This window comes from Heloderma suspectum, chromosome 4 (assembly GCF_057233095.1).
Source record: "Heloderma suspectum isolate Gila_16-S chromosome 4, 16-S_ref, whole genome shotgun sequence".
Taxonomy (NCBI): Eukaryota; Metazoa; Chordata; class Lepidosauria; order Squamata; family Helodermatidae; genus Heloderma; species Heloderma suspectum.
This window is the reverse complement of record NC_139461.1, coordinates 210464409-210478675: the sequence shown is the minus strand read 5'-3', so window position 1 is coordinate 210478675 and position 14267 is coordinate 210464409. Positions and strand designations below refer to the sequence as shown.

General features: G+C 40.2%; 1 protein-coding gene across 8 annotated transcripts in view; it reads right to left on the bottom strand.

Moving 5' to 3' along the window:
- The window catches only part of ZZZ3 (zinc finger ZZ-type containing 3), an 83960-nt gene that overhangs the window by 44561 nt on the left and 25132 nt on the right, over positions 1-14267 (bottom strand). For all 8 annotated transcript variants that reach the window (XM_084852150.1, XM_084852152.1, XM_084852154.1 and 5 more), the window contains exon 2: positions 2526-4087. In XM_084852150.1, coding sequence (XP_084708276.1) covers positions 2526-4036 — 1511 coding nt within the window. In that variant the 5' untranslated portion in view covers positions 4037-4087. The remainder of the gene's footprint in view (positions 1-2525; positions 4088-14267) is intronic.

Sequence of the window (14267 nt, the reverse complement as noted above, 5' to 3'; positions counted from 1 at the left end):
GTAGCACTTCTATGAGAAACTTGTTAGTCAAAGATTAGACTCTTTCCATACTTTACAACGGGTAGGGAACTTCCAACCCACGGGGCCTCCTGATCCAGCCCACACCTCATCCCGCCCCCTGCAGCAATTAGGTGCCAATGGAAGCTTTTTAAAAAGCATAACAGCCACTTTGAAATTAACCTAAAGGGAATAAATACCAAGTCTTTTTCCATTTGGCTTTTGTTTTCATAAAATTGCTGGTTTTGCACAACAGCATTGTTTTCATATGTGTGTGTGTATTCTTCCAAAGGATTTGAAATTAGAGGATTTTAAGGACATGGTGATTAATTTTTTTTAACCCTCACAAATATGTTGGAATTAATAGCTTTCTGCAAAGCAGCCAGAGATGTTGTCTTCTTGTAGATGTGAGATATTCCAAAAGAGGAATAACTGCCACTCATCCACACCCATCCTTTTTTAGGTGTACTGGAAAAACATTCAAATCCCTTGGTGACATCATGATAATCAGATATGCAAGTACCAGCCCTGCCCAAGGCAATCTCTGAAACATTTTGGCTTAGAACCAGCATTCAACATTAAAAAAAAAAAGTCTAAGTATAGAACACAGTTGTGTGTGCGTTTGTCAGCAATGTTTAAATGTTGCCCATTTAAACAATTCTAGCACAAAAAAACAAGGCCTGAAGTGGCACAGGTTCACATCTGACTTATTGCAGTGAACTTAAGGTCTGCAAGGTTCTGAAACTCAACACATGCATTCAGCATAAAGAGAGAAAATGTCACAGATGGAGGACAGATGCATCTACAGAAAATGCAATGTAGAAAAAAGGCCAAGCTGAAAAAGTGTTTCAAATCCCTAAGAGGAAAAATGAATGTAGTGGATTACTGCCACTTCATAATAGTGATTTCCACAAATATGTTAACAGGAAAAAACACTATTCTAATCCAATTCAAAGGGAAAAACCAGAGCTGAAAAAATTCCATGGCAAGTGATGTGGTTCCAAATGGAATATTACAGTCAAAGTTCTGTGAGCTTAGAGACAATTTGCAACTTTTGCCTCACAGTTCCCAAAGGGATTCAACTGAGTGTGCAAAACCACAGCTTCTGTCAAGATTTACTGCTAACAAGTTAACTTCTGTCTCTGTTCATAAGAAAACTAGACTTTTACCTGCCCTTAATACTTTGGCTATTCAATACCCAGAAGACAGAAAACTTAACAGTGACAAAATGCACAGTGCCAAAAACAAACAGAAAGACAGCCTTAACATAGGTGAATGACAAAGTTACAGACTGATTCAAAGAAATTTAATATTCTTATTTGCATAAACACGGACTTGTGTTACATATTTCTAGCTGTCATATTATACTGAGGGCATATATACATTTAAATGCCTAACTATATTCTGGCCATATGCAAAAAGTGACCCATAGATTGGGAAGGGAGGCAAGCACAGAGGCATGACCAGTTTTCCAGGCCTGCCTTGGTTCTACAGCCTACTCCCACCGACTTGTTCTTACCACAATAATACCACCAAAGGAAGAGTGGGTATTCCTCTCTTGTTCTTCCATCATAACACAAATGTTGAAGAAGGGTATAACCTCCTCTGCTTGGCATAAGCTTAAAAGGCTCCAGAAGCTAGGCTTTTCTCTCTCCCAGTTTAAGGTGAACTGTCTAAAGATCTGCTGTTGATCTAGAGCACAGGCCCTACCATGCTTAACTGCTGCAACATCAGTCTGCTCTGTGCACAGCAAAGAACAAACTTGGGAGTGGGGTCAGGTAGGCTGCAGACAATACCTTGCTGGATCTCTGACAGCCAGGCACCCTTGTGGGAAACCATTACCTATGCACCCTAAAGGTGACCTGCAGTTCAAAGTTTCCCAGACTCCACCTGTCAAAAAGACAAGCATCCTATTTGTACAACTAATACATATTAAACCTAATTGATGAGCTGTAAGATTTTGTTATATTGAAGTAAAATTACTAGACTAGTTACAGAGGAACGCTTTTGAATAAGTTTAGAAACTTCTATATGATAATTTAGCAACGGAGATCAGGTTAATTAATTTGAAATATATATAGATTAATCTCTTTTGCAATGCTATGTAACTGCCATAATATCTAACTGACAGTTTATACACTCTGCTATGTACACTATTATAACTATTTAACAGAATACATTTTATCTGGCATACTAATTAACTGAAAAGTTCTCACCAAGGTGCTATAATGAAATCAGAATTGCAAAAACTCAAGTTCTAAATCAGTTTCCAAAAAGAAAGAAGCCTATTATTTCTTTTGAAGTCAACTTCCTGCTCCAACTTTTACTCTGAAGTCACACTCCTTAAACATAACATATGATAGGAGACTAAAGTTTTACTTCTTCAAGACAGAATTAAAATAAAGTGCCTTCTTAAGTAAACCGTTATTCAGATAGGAGTATTCTAGGGCAGATATAACACTTTTGAAAACTAGGGGTTTGAATAACAAACAAAAAGCAGAATCCATGGTTACCATAGTTACACATACTCTTTGTTGTGTTTCAATGCCACATGATCTGATTCAAAGAAATACACATCAGGCTCTTCCTCCTCATCCTCTACAGCATGAAGATTGGCACTCTCTTTGGCAGATGGTAGGGATCCAGCAACAAGTCTAGCCTCTGAGGGTGGTTTACATAGTCCTTCAGCTATATAGTCCCCAGAGTCACAACCTCTCTCTTTGTCATTCAAAGTAATTTCTGTGTTTATCGTAGATCCATTGATATTAGTAATACTTGATTCTACATTCTTTTCAGGGGCACTATGATTGTTTTCCTCAAGCTGTCCATTTTCTCTACATGGAGAGTTATGCTTAGTAGGGCTACCTTTTGTTGGGCCCACCCTCCATGGCGAAGTTCTCAGTGTGTATCTGTGTTCTTGAGATTCTGATGCTGATGTAATTTGGGCTGACACACTGTCCAAAACAGAAATTGGTGGTTCAGGTTCACCTGAGACTGATGTAATGCCATGATAATTGTCAAGGTTGCTGTTGGTATTTTCAGACTGCTCCTTTGAGGCACTGCTATCCCCCACTACATCAACTTCCTCCTCAGAATCCCTTAATAAAGATGACTGGATTTCAGAAAAGGGCCCCGTACCCGTACCTGACTCATGTGCCTGATCAGTAGTTTCCTCAGGCAAACAATTATTTAATTGTTTATGGTCCTCTAATGTTAACTGTTCTTGTGAATTTGTGCAAGGCACACTGTGGTCTACAAAACTGTCCTCTTTACTTCGGTTGAGAAAAAATGATGAACGGGCCAATGCATTTCCATTTTCTGCTACAGTTTTTTCCTTGGATGAACAGGAATCAGCATTGTTCTGTGTAGTATTCCCATCAGGCTGGCAGTCATCACGCTTTATAGCATTTGAGCCTCTCCCATCAACTCCATTGACAGTCTGACAACCTACAAGTTCTTCAGATACTGAAGAACTATTAAACTTTTCTGTGCAAGCATTCACCTTTTTAACTTCCCTTTTATCACTATCGTCCAATATAAGATATCGACAAGCTCGTTTAGTCCCTGGAGTGACTGCAACATTGTCCGATCCTGAGCTCTTGCACTCTAATCGCTCCTTTCCTGTTTTAGAGGGCAGCACTTCTTCTGAACTATTTTGTGCCTCTGAACGTAAGCAGCGCTTAATTCTTTTTAAAACTGGAGAGACAGGTTCCACTTGTTTCTTCTCACAATTCTCCACAATTTGTTTCTCAACATTATCCTTTTCTGAAGTTGAAAGTCTTCTCTTTCTAGGGCTTACCCATGATTCCTTAGAATTCTGCTGCTTGCCGTCATTCGTTCGTCCACTGTTATTTCCCTTCTGAGTCTGCAGAGATTCTGGCTTCTTCTTCGGTGATCTTGATCTTACTTGTGGAAGAGAAGAAACTTCCTCTGGATGAGCGATGCTACGGTTTCTTAAAGTTCGGCCACAAAAATTTTCATCCAAACCATTTAACCCCACTGTTGATCTTGTTACACGAGTAGATCGAGAAGCAGCCATACTATGGCAAGTCCCTAAAGTATGTTCCTCATGATCCACTCATTCGGAAACCTTCAAAGAAAGGTAAACAAAAGAATGAGAAAAGGCATTAAGTAGAAATTACGCTAACAGATCAACTATACTACTACATCAGGATCTGTACTATTGTAGCCCTTGGTCTAATACCAGGACAAGCATCTTAATATTTTTACCATTTACAGAACTAACTGTCCAATATAAATACTACTATTTACATATACAGTAGGTAGGGGTGGGAAGAAAGTAGATCTTCAGATGATTTGGACTTCAACTCCCAGGATTCTTGACCATTGGTCATGCTGACAGGGGCTTCTGGGAGTTCAAGTCCCAAACATCTACCTTCTACCCAAACACAAACTAGGAATCTGACACTAAAGCAGAGGCCTAAAATGAAAATGTTCTTTAAGTCAAGGCATTTCTAAAATGAATATTTATATAAAATATTGTTTCTAAAATTGATAGAAGCAAAGGAAAGATTTCCAATGTGTTTAAGAGAAGATCCAAATTACCTATCAAGCTCCAACAACCATTTTTAATTTTTCAGAACAAAGTATCTTTAACATCTATAGATTAGAAAATTTGGAAGTGATACAATCGTAATCTAGCCCTACTCTGAACACCAAGACCAGGATATCCTAGGAGTAAACCAGGAGTCTAAAATTCTGCTCAGAAGCAAATTCAAAACATGTTCATCATTGCTGCATAGACTTTATGTCAGGATTCATTTTCTCCCCTTCCAACATAATTTGTTCATGTCAAGTCAAGAACACAATATACTGATGGGTTCATCATCTGGCTAAGCCTGTAGAAAATTCAAGTACTGAACGAAGAGTTATCTTCTATTATGGATCATCAGTGAGTCAACCAATGTTCTCCATTACTAGTCCCAGACAGAGTAAAGGAAAGTACCGCTGATTGTCTAGCCACAGATAGGTTATTTGAATTCACTGCTAATGCCAAGCTTGTGCAGTCTTGCCTAAAGCATACCTCACAAAAGACTGACACTTAAAAATGTCCAAGAGGATGCTCGCAGCTGGAATCTCTATCACTAATGAGGTCAACCATTACGATCCCTTAAAGTTGCATAACATTTCACCTTGTGGAAAAGGTGCACATTTCTAGACTCCAAACTTGTCGGAACTGAGCTACTTGATTCCTGGCAAAGTGATTCCTACACTGTGCTACACAGGTGGTTTCTGGAAACAGGACTTCATAGTCTTCTCTCTTAAGCTGGGTTCTTACGTTAACTCAGCAATGTGAAAAACAGAAATGCCACCAGGGTAACACAGGATGCCCAGAAACATGTGGGAGACCACACCACATCTCTTCCTTATGCTCAGGTTAACCGTTGGAAAACTGGATATATGCAGGAGAAGCTGTAGACGAAAAAAATTAGGGGCCTCTGAAACCCAAAGATTTAAGCTTGAAAAACATAATTTGCTGTGAATAGGAAGAAGCTCCTATATACCCCTAATTCAGAATTGGTCTATTGGAACCAGAAATAAACACTGTGGCCAAATAAAGAAAATGGGATGTGAATCCTATGCACATTTACTTAGCAGTAAGCCCAACTGAACCCAGCGGGACTTACTTCTGATGTATCATGTAAGCATATATCAGACTGAACTGTAACTGATGCTTTTATACCACAGGCACCACTCCATGATGACAGTATTCCAGCCGAGCTATTTAAAATCCTAAAAGATGATGCTGTTAAAGTGCTGCATTCAATATGCCAACAAATCTGGAACACTCAACAGTGGCCACAAGACTGGAAAAGGTCAGTTTACATTCCAATTCCAAAGAAGGGCAACGCCAAAGAGTGTTCAAACTACCGCACAATTGCGCTCATTTCACATGCCAGCAAGGTGATGCTCAAAATCCTACAAGCTAGGCTTCAGCAGTATGCGAACCGAGAACTACCGGAAGTACGTACAAGCTGGGTTTTGAAGAGGCAGAGGAACTAGAGATCAAATCGCCAACATTCGCTGCATCATGGAGAAAGCAAGAGAATTCCAGAAAAACGTCTATTTCTGCTTCATTGACTACGCTAAAGCCTTTGATTGTGTGGATCACAACAAACTGTGGCAAATTCTTAAAGTGATGGGAGTACCAGACCACCTTACCTGTCTCCTGAGAAACCTGTACGAGGGTCAAGAAGCAACAGTAAGAACCAGACATGGAACAACCAATTGGTTCAAAATTGGGAAAGGAGTACGACAAGGCTGCATATTGTCACCCTGCTTATTTAACTTATATGCAGAGTACATCATGAGAAATGCCGGGTTGGATGAATCAGAGGTCGGAATTAAGATTGCTGGGAGAATTATCAACAACCTCCGATATGCAGACGATACCACCCTAATGGCAGAAAGCGAAGAGGATCTAAAGAGCCTCTTGTTGAGGGTGAAAGAGGAGAGTGCAAAAGCTGGTTTGAAACTCAACATTAAAAAACGAAGATCATGGCATCTGGCCCCATCACTTCCTGGCATATAGAAGGGGAAGAAATGGAAGCAGTGACAGATTTTACTTTCTTGGGCTCCAAGATCACCGCAGACGGTGACTGTAGCCATGAAATTAAAAGACGCTTGCTCCTTGGGAGGAAAGCTATGGCCAACCTAGACAGCATAGTAAGAAGCAGAGACATCACCTTGCCGACAAAGGTCCGTCTAATCAAAGCTATGGTTTTCCCAGTAGTAATGTATGGCTGTGAGAGCTGGACTATAAGGAAGGCTGAGCGCCGAAGAATTGATGCTTTCGAACTGTGGTGCTGGAGAAGACTCTTACGAGTCCCCTGGACTGCAAGGAGGTCAAATCAGTCCATCCTAAAGGAAATCAACCCTGAGTGCTCATTGGAAGGACAGATAATGAAGCTGAAGCTCCAATGTTTTGGCCACCTAATGCGAAGAGAAAACTCTCTGGAAAAGACCCTGATGCTGGGAAAGACTGAAGGCAAAAGGAGAAGGGGACGGCAGAGGATGAGATGGCTAGATAGCATCACGGATGCAATGAATATGAACTTGAGCACGCTCCGGGAGAGAGCGCAGGACAGGAAGGCCTGGCGTGCTATGGTCCATGGGGTCACGAAGAGTCGGACACGACTGAACGACTGAACAACAACAACAACACCACTCCATAAGAACATAAGAAGAGCCATGCTGGATCAGACCAAGGTCCATCTAGTCCAGCATCCTGTTTCCCACAGTGGACAACCGGATGCCTATGAGAAGGCCACAACTTGGACAAGAGTTTTCTCCCCACAACTGTTCCCCAGCAACTGGTATTCAGAGATATTTTGCCTCTGATCCTGAAAGTAGGATATGGCCCCATGACTAGTAGCCACTGACAGCTCTATCCACCATGAATTTGTCTAATCCCCTAACTGGGTGACCATCACCATATCTTGAAGAAGTGAATCCCACAGTTTAACGATACGATGTGTGAGGAAGTACTTTGTTTGATCTGTCCTGAATCTCCCACCAATCAGTTTCATAGGATAACCCTGGTTCTGGTATTATAAGGGAGAAAAATGTCTCCCTATCCACTTTCCCCACACCATGCATAATTTCGTACGCCTCCAAGTCACAATTGACAGATATCAACAGCTTAAGGATGTACTTTACTGGCCAGTGATTTGGAAGATTAGTCTTTTTATCGCACAAAATGACAATTGTACAATCTATATAAAAAACCAAAGGCAATTGCTGAACAAATGGTTTAAGAAGATAAAATCCAAATAATTGGATGAAACTTCATTCAGATGCAAAGCTATGAGGCATCCAGACTGGTAGTTGAGATTTTAAACTCAATTAATTTAGAAGTCCTACAGAATAAAACTGAGGCCTCTGCCTTCATTTTTTCAGCACGTTTAAAAGGCAAATACAGACCTATTAAACAGGCAGACCACTAAACCACCATTAAGTAGGGGTGTGTTTTAAGATCCAGGAGGTGTCTGAATCAAAGAGGGGCTCCACCAAGTCAGATTAAATCTGAATCCTCCTAAAGTCTCAGGATTTTGAGAGATACAGGGGCTGGGTTTGGCTGATCAGCAGGGGAAATAACACAGCATCGGTTGTTGCCCCCACACATGCTGGTCACATGACTGGGATTAGCCTAATTACCCTCATTGAGGGGTTGCTGTATTGTCTGAATCCAGTGCACAGAGCGAGCACAGTAACTTTTCACCCACCCTAGAACCCATGGCTGTAGTAGGGGGTGTAGGGTGGGTGAAAAGTCACTACACCCACGTGGCATGCTCCGTTTGGGCAACATAGCAAGCTGCAACACAGCGTGGGTAATTAGGGTAATCCTGGTCACACGATCAGCACATGTTGGGGCGGGGAAAACAACCAACGCTGCATTGTTTCTCCTGCTGATCGTCTGAACCCGGCGAGAGACACAAACAGCGTGTCTCCAAAAGTTCTTACTCATTGCCCAGAAAACTAAGGGCAGTTGGGTTGTGTGTGTTGTATTATTACAATCTATTAAAAGCCATCTTGAGGATCTTTTGTGCAAAAGGCAGTGTATAAATATTCAAAAATACCTAGCAGCAGGCATTGCAACAGACTGCAGAACAGAGGGAGAAAAGAGAAGCTGGACTTTTCCCACCACCTCTCCTGAGAGACCATATGCTTTCAGCTCTCCCTCAACAGTCACCTAGTGGCAGCCATTCCAGCAAACTACCTGAACTGTTTAATCCCAGTTGGTCATATAATAACTGTAACCCGAACTTGCTTTCCCCCTCCTTCCCCATCCCTTATTCTTTGTGTATCATGTTTTAAATTTAGACAGCACGCCTAAGGGCGGCGGCTGTCATGCTACTTATCTTTGTAAGTGGCTCTGGGGCCTTTTTGGTTAAAGGGTGGGGTACAAATGTATTAAATACATACATAAATTAAATCTAATCTAATCTAATCAATATTTAAATCTCCCAAAGATAGCAATTCAGCAATAATAGCTAAGTATCAGAAATGTGGCAAAGACAAACAACTGAAGTGAAGGTAAGACGGCTAATGCTGCACATGTTTCAATTCACCCTTTAATCTAACTTAATCTGAAACAATCACACAAGTACTGTCATACAAAGTGTGATACACTTCTTAGCATATAAAAAAGTATCAAGAAGAAGGATCTGTAAGGAGAAAATTACATCTTTTTCCAACATTACACAGACAATTCTACCCTTAGAAACAGCTGCTGCCTTCTTTGTTGGCATCAAATCTCTTCTGGGGTGATTTATTACTTCAAAGCTTAGGTTGCTTTCTATCCACAAGGCACAATGCTCAAGTGGAAAACCCGTGTGGATTTTGCAGGAAAGGTCTATGGTCAGGAGCTGGCAGAGATGAACACAATTAAGAGTTAAAATTAATTGTGTAATACCTTTATTAGGCCAACGAAAACATCACCCCAAAATTGTGCAAGTTTTTGAGATCTCCAGACCTCATAATCAGGCAAGACATTATAAAAGGCACTGGGGGGTGGGGAGAAGGGGAGGGGAAAAAAAGCAAAGAAATGAACTGGTTCATATGTAATGGCTAACTATGGGTTAAACAATCATAGTTAGCCTGAGCAAGTGAGCTGCTTCTGCTCGCTTGGCAGCTTCTGCTTTGTAAACAACCTGGGAATGCCCCATTCCTGGGTTGTTACTGTGATATGTGAACCCAGCATTCTGAGTGGAAAGACAGCTCATAGATAAATGATTACACACTTCTCTTCTCCTCCCCATCCTGCTCCTCTGCCCAAAATCATAGCTTCCTGAGGCTAGTTATTAATTTTAGAAAATGCTACATGCGTTTGAATGTACCATTGTGACCTCGTTGGCACATAACTCCAGTCCCTGAATTAAACAACCCAGGAATTGGTGTAGCTGTGCAGAAGTCAGTGGGTGTGCTGCCTCCCATCTGCTCACCACTTCAGCTTTGTATCGACTTCTGGAAATAACCCAGGAATGCTCTGTTCCTGGGTTTTTATGATGTGTGAACTCGACACCCTGGGTTGTTTAGGGTCAAACAACGCAGAATTTTAACCCAACAATAAACCATGAGGGAAATGTCTGGGTTGTTTAACCCTTAACAACCCAGAGTGCCAAGTTTGCAGGTCACGACAACACAGGAACAGGGAAGAGGGCAGGAGGCAGCATGCTCGCTCCCATGAGCTAATGACCAACCCATGGTTGATTAAGCATGGGTTGTTCGATCGTGCGAATCAGGTCAAAGACTAGATGTTGACATCACATTGACCTGGTTTGCACGTAACAACAAACCATGGTTTACTTAACCTTGGTGTGTTGAATCATGGGTTGTCGTTACATGCAAACCTGGTATTATGGTTTAACTATGGGTTAACCACGAACAACATACAAAGAGAGCCCATAGTGTATTGTTAGGTTCTGAACTGTGGGTTGTTTGAACCATGGGTTTTCGTTACGTGCAAACACAGAATCATGGGTTGTTTTGCCAGGCTACAGGTAGCAAGGAAGAACGGTAAAAAAACAAACCAACCCAGTCTCTTTATATGGGACCTGTCTGCAAGGGAAAACCTTGGGACTACAGTAAAGTTGCAGACAGTGTGACTACACCATTTAGTCATCATTTTCCCCTCCCCTTCCCCTGCTCCAAACTTGCCTTTTATAATCTCAAAAGTCTTTGTATTTTTGGGGAGATATTTTGGTTGGCCTAATAAAGGTACTAAGCAACATGAATTTTGGTAATTTACTTATGCACCAGTGATATGGGGTTCCAGAAAATTTTGAATTGGAAAATGTTCCTATGCAAACTAAGCTAATTTGCGTTAGGTCATTTGCATCACAAAATTACTAAAGAGTCATCCAATTTAGCATGTTTACTGCATGCGACGGCCGACACGAAGCTCTGGCGTGGGCTGGTCCATAAAGTCATGAAGAGTCGGAAGCGACTGACCGAATAAACAACAAACCGCATGTAAATAAAGGAAACAAAGCCAAGAGTACCCATGTTAATTTTTTGTCCCAATACACAAGAATTTGACCTGAAATATTTGAGGGGGAAATTAAAGCACACAATGTGATTTAAATGTTATACTATGTAGTTATTTTTTATTGGAATACCTATGAAAAATATAAAGATAATAGCATGTAGTTCCCTTACATTATTTAAATGTAAGAAAGAAACAAAAGGTATTGAAAAGTGTTGACACACTAATTCAGCCTTCCTTAACCTGATAACCTCCACATGTGCTGGACTACAACTCCCAGCATTGTTCAGTCAGCATGGATGTAGTCCATGTAATCCAACACATCTGGAGGACACCAGGTTGGGAAAGGCTCCACTAATTAATTTTAGCAACCCAAAGAACAGAGCATGATATGCTGACAACCACTCATGTATGTCAACAAAGTTCAACTCTTCCAGTACAGTTGCTGAGGCACCTTCAGTTTTAGTTCCAGTTCACATTGGGACTTATATGTATTTCAGTTATATATACGTATTTTGTCATACACTTTCTAGGGATAATCACCTGAAAAACATTAATTACGACTTTGAAACTGCCAAGCTTGCTTAATGTTGTATTTGCAATTGGCATCAATTCGTCATTACTAATGAATGTACGAAATGGGAAAATTTCCATGGAAAAATTAAGCACTGAAAAATTTTCTACCCTACATCACTGGTCAATACAGCTACCTTTCCTTTTTTTTGGTAAGAGTTAAGATGTAACTTTAGTCAAAACTTTGAAGAAAACAACAGATTTCTGAAGAAATTAATAATAATTCATACTCAGCACAACCGCTTCTGATTCAGATCCGTTCAGATATGTGGTAACAACCTCCATGCAGTTGGTTCTTGGTTTACATACATCCACAAGGAAGTAGCACCATGTAAACTGGAAGTACACATATTAAATGCAATTGCTGCAATTCCCATGATCACTGAATACTTTTTTTTGAAGCTTTCACAATCATTGTGATCTGAGTATCATGTATAAGTAGGTGTATGCGTATTTCTAGTTTATGAACTACCTTTTCCACATAGAAAAGCACAAACCACAAGACACCTATGCAGAGGCAGTGCTACATGTCTGAACCGCCCACAGTAATGCAGCTGCACTCAACAGATACAAGAGTTCATATCAAAGCAAGTCTGTTTGATAGGGTGATCTCACAATTATAGTAATCTTATTAACAACACCTTCTCAAGCAGTCATGCGTTTTTAACCACCTTACACCCAAAGCAGGGGATTCTCAAGCATTTAGTAGCAGAGTGATATAATACAACTTAACTTTTAAACTAAATGTGAGTATGAATTAAAAGACAGATAAAAATATTCAAGTGCTGCAAGTTTCACACTTACTCCAAGAAGTAAAATAGAAAGTGGTGAAAAGTAGTCTTAGGTCACTCACTATCATAGGAACCTATACCTATTATTTATTTATAAGCCAATTACATTCACCACTGGGGTGAAAACCAGGGAAACTGTTTTGTGTGCGGAGCAGCAATTTTTCTCAGGCAAGCAGCTTATGTAACAATCTTAGGTGCAATAAATAAAAATAAATAAAATCGAGCTGCCTATGTATGCACATACTGTTTTACATAGCTGACTGTTCTCTTACCACAATTGCTTATGCAAGGGCTTGCACATCTGTGCACAAAGCAGTATGAGCAGTTACTGTCTTGCACAAAAACAGCTCCCTCGATCACAGCCTAAGTCTTTAATTATTAGTAGAGAAAAAAAGCAGACACGTGTGACACAATAATCCTGAGAAAGCAGCATGCAACAATCTCCAGTTCCCAGAACATCATCAGCTCCACGCAGCCAGTGCTACCACCCAGAATTATAAAGCATCAACAGGGCAGTAATCTGTAGAAAGTAGAACTGATTTATAAAGCCTAAAGCTGTAGCTTTACAAAATTTCAAGTCTAACGTATATGCAGTCTTCTTATTTCAATAAATGTTTCACTGTCCAGAAAAGCTCAAAATCAGTTACCAACTATAAACCTGATAATGGAGGCAACCCAACTACTTTCTAAAAAGTGGCATTTTAAAGCAAGATATGAAAGTAGTCTTAACTTTCCAAGTTTTAAAGGACTGGAACTAAATGTCAGGCAATATTGATTATGATGATCTGACTAAGATTAGGATCTGCAGTGGAAAAGAATATATCAAGAGGTTCCATTCCTACTAAAAATGAGATGGAGCCAATATACAAAGACATCATTAGCCATCTAAACAAGGTGGATGAATAAGTTGTCAACCTTAGGCAAGGGGTAAGTAACCTGGTGATTTAAAAATTAAGGAAAAATTATCACAAGCAGAATATTTTAGGGAGGGTGGGTCAAAGACTTAGCAGAACTACAGTGAAAACCCTGCTATAGGCAGTCAATTGAAGGCACTACCCAAATAGCTGGAATATAAAGCAGACCCTCCACATTTCAGTGAACATGCAGGTTCATATGGGAAGGAAGCACTGTGAGTGTGATGGACCCATGTTCTTTAGATCTTTAAAAGAAAACTCAGATTGGAACAGGGCCCAGAAGCTAATGGTCACATACTACAATTTGGCAAAGAGTAATGTGGTCCCTTTGCCCAGTCCCAGTTAATAAACAAGCAGACTGATTTCTTACTGACCAGTTTTTTCATACATCTCTCCAGATATAAGGATAGGGACTTAAGACTTTTTAAACAGAAGCTGAACGTCCAGAGGAAGAGCCTTTGATATCACAGGGGAGCCAGTCCCTCAATGCATGCAGGCCTCTTCTACGAGTACGTACTCTACGAAGAGTACGGCAGCATGCATTCACTTTATGCTATTCTCACAGTTCCCTGAGACCGGACTAAAGAGTAATGCAAGATCAGCTTCTAGTGATATTTATTAGATGACATACCATATAGCTGGAATATCTAGTCTCAAGAGTTTGAAAGATTAATGTATCGGTTGAACAAAATAATTCACAATATCCAAGTATTCATTCATTTTTGTGTATGTCAGTTGACAGATACATTATCCTATGATGAAATATTTTGGTGCTTACATGGTCCTTTGAACGATTTATTTTAATACTAAAAAGATTTAATGGAAAAATTTTAAACATTTCCTACCACTGCAAAAAGCAATGGAATATGAATGTCTCTTCTTGGATCTGATGAATTCTAATGTTGCTTCACTAATCTTATTAGTCACCATTGCTAATGTCGGTGATGCATTCCAGACATCTTAGTCAAGCAATTTACATTTGTT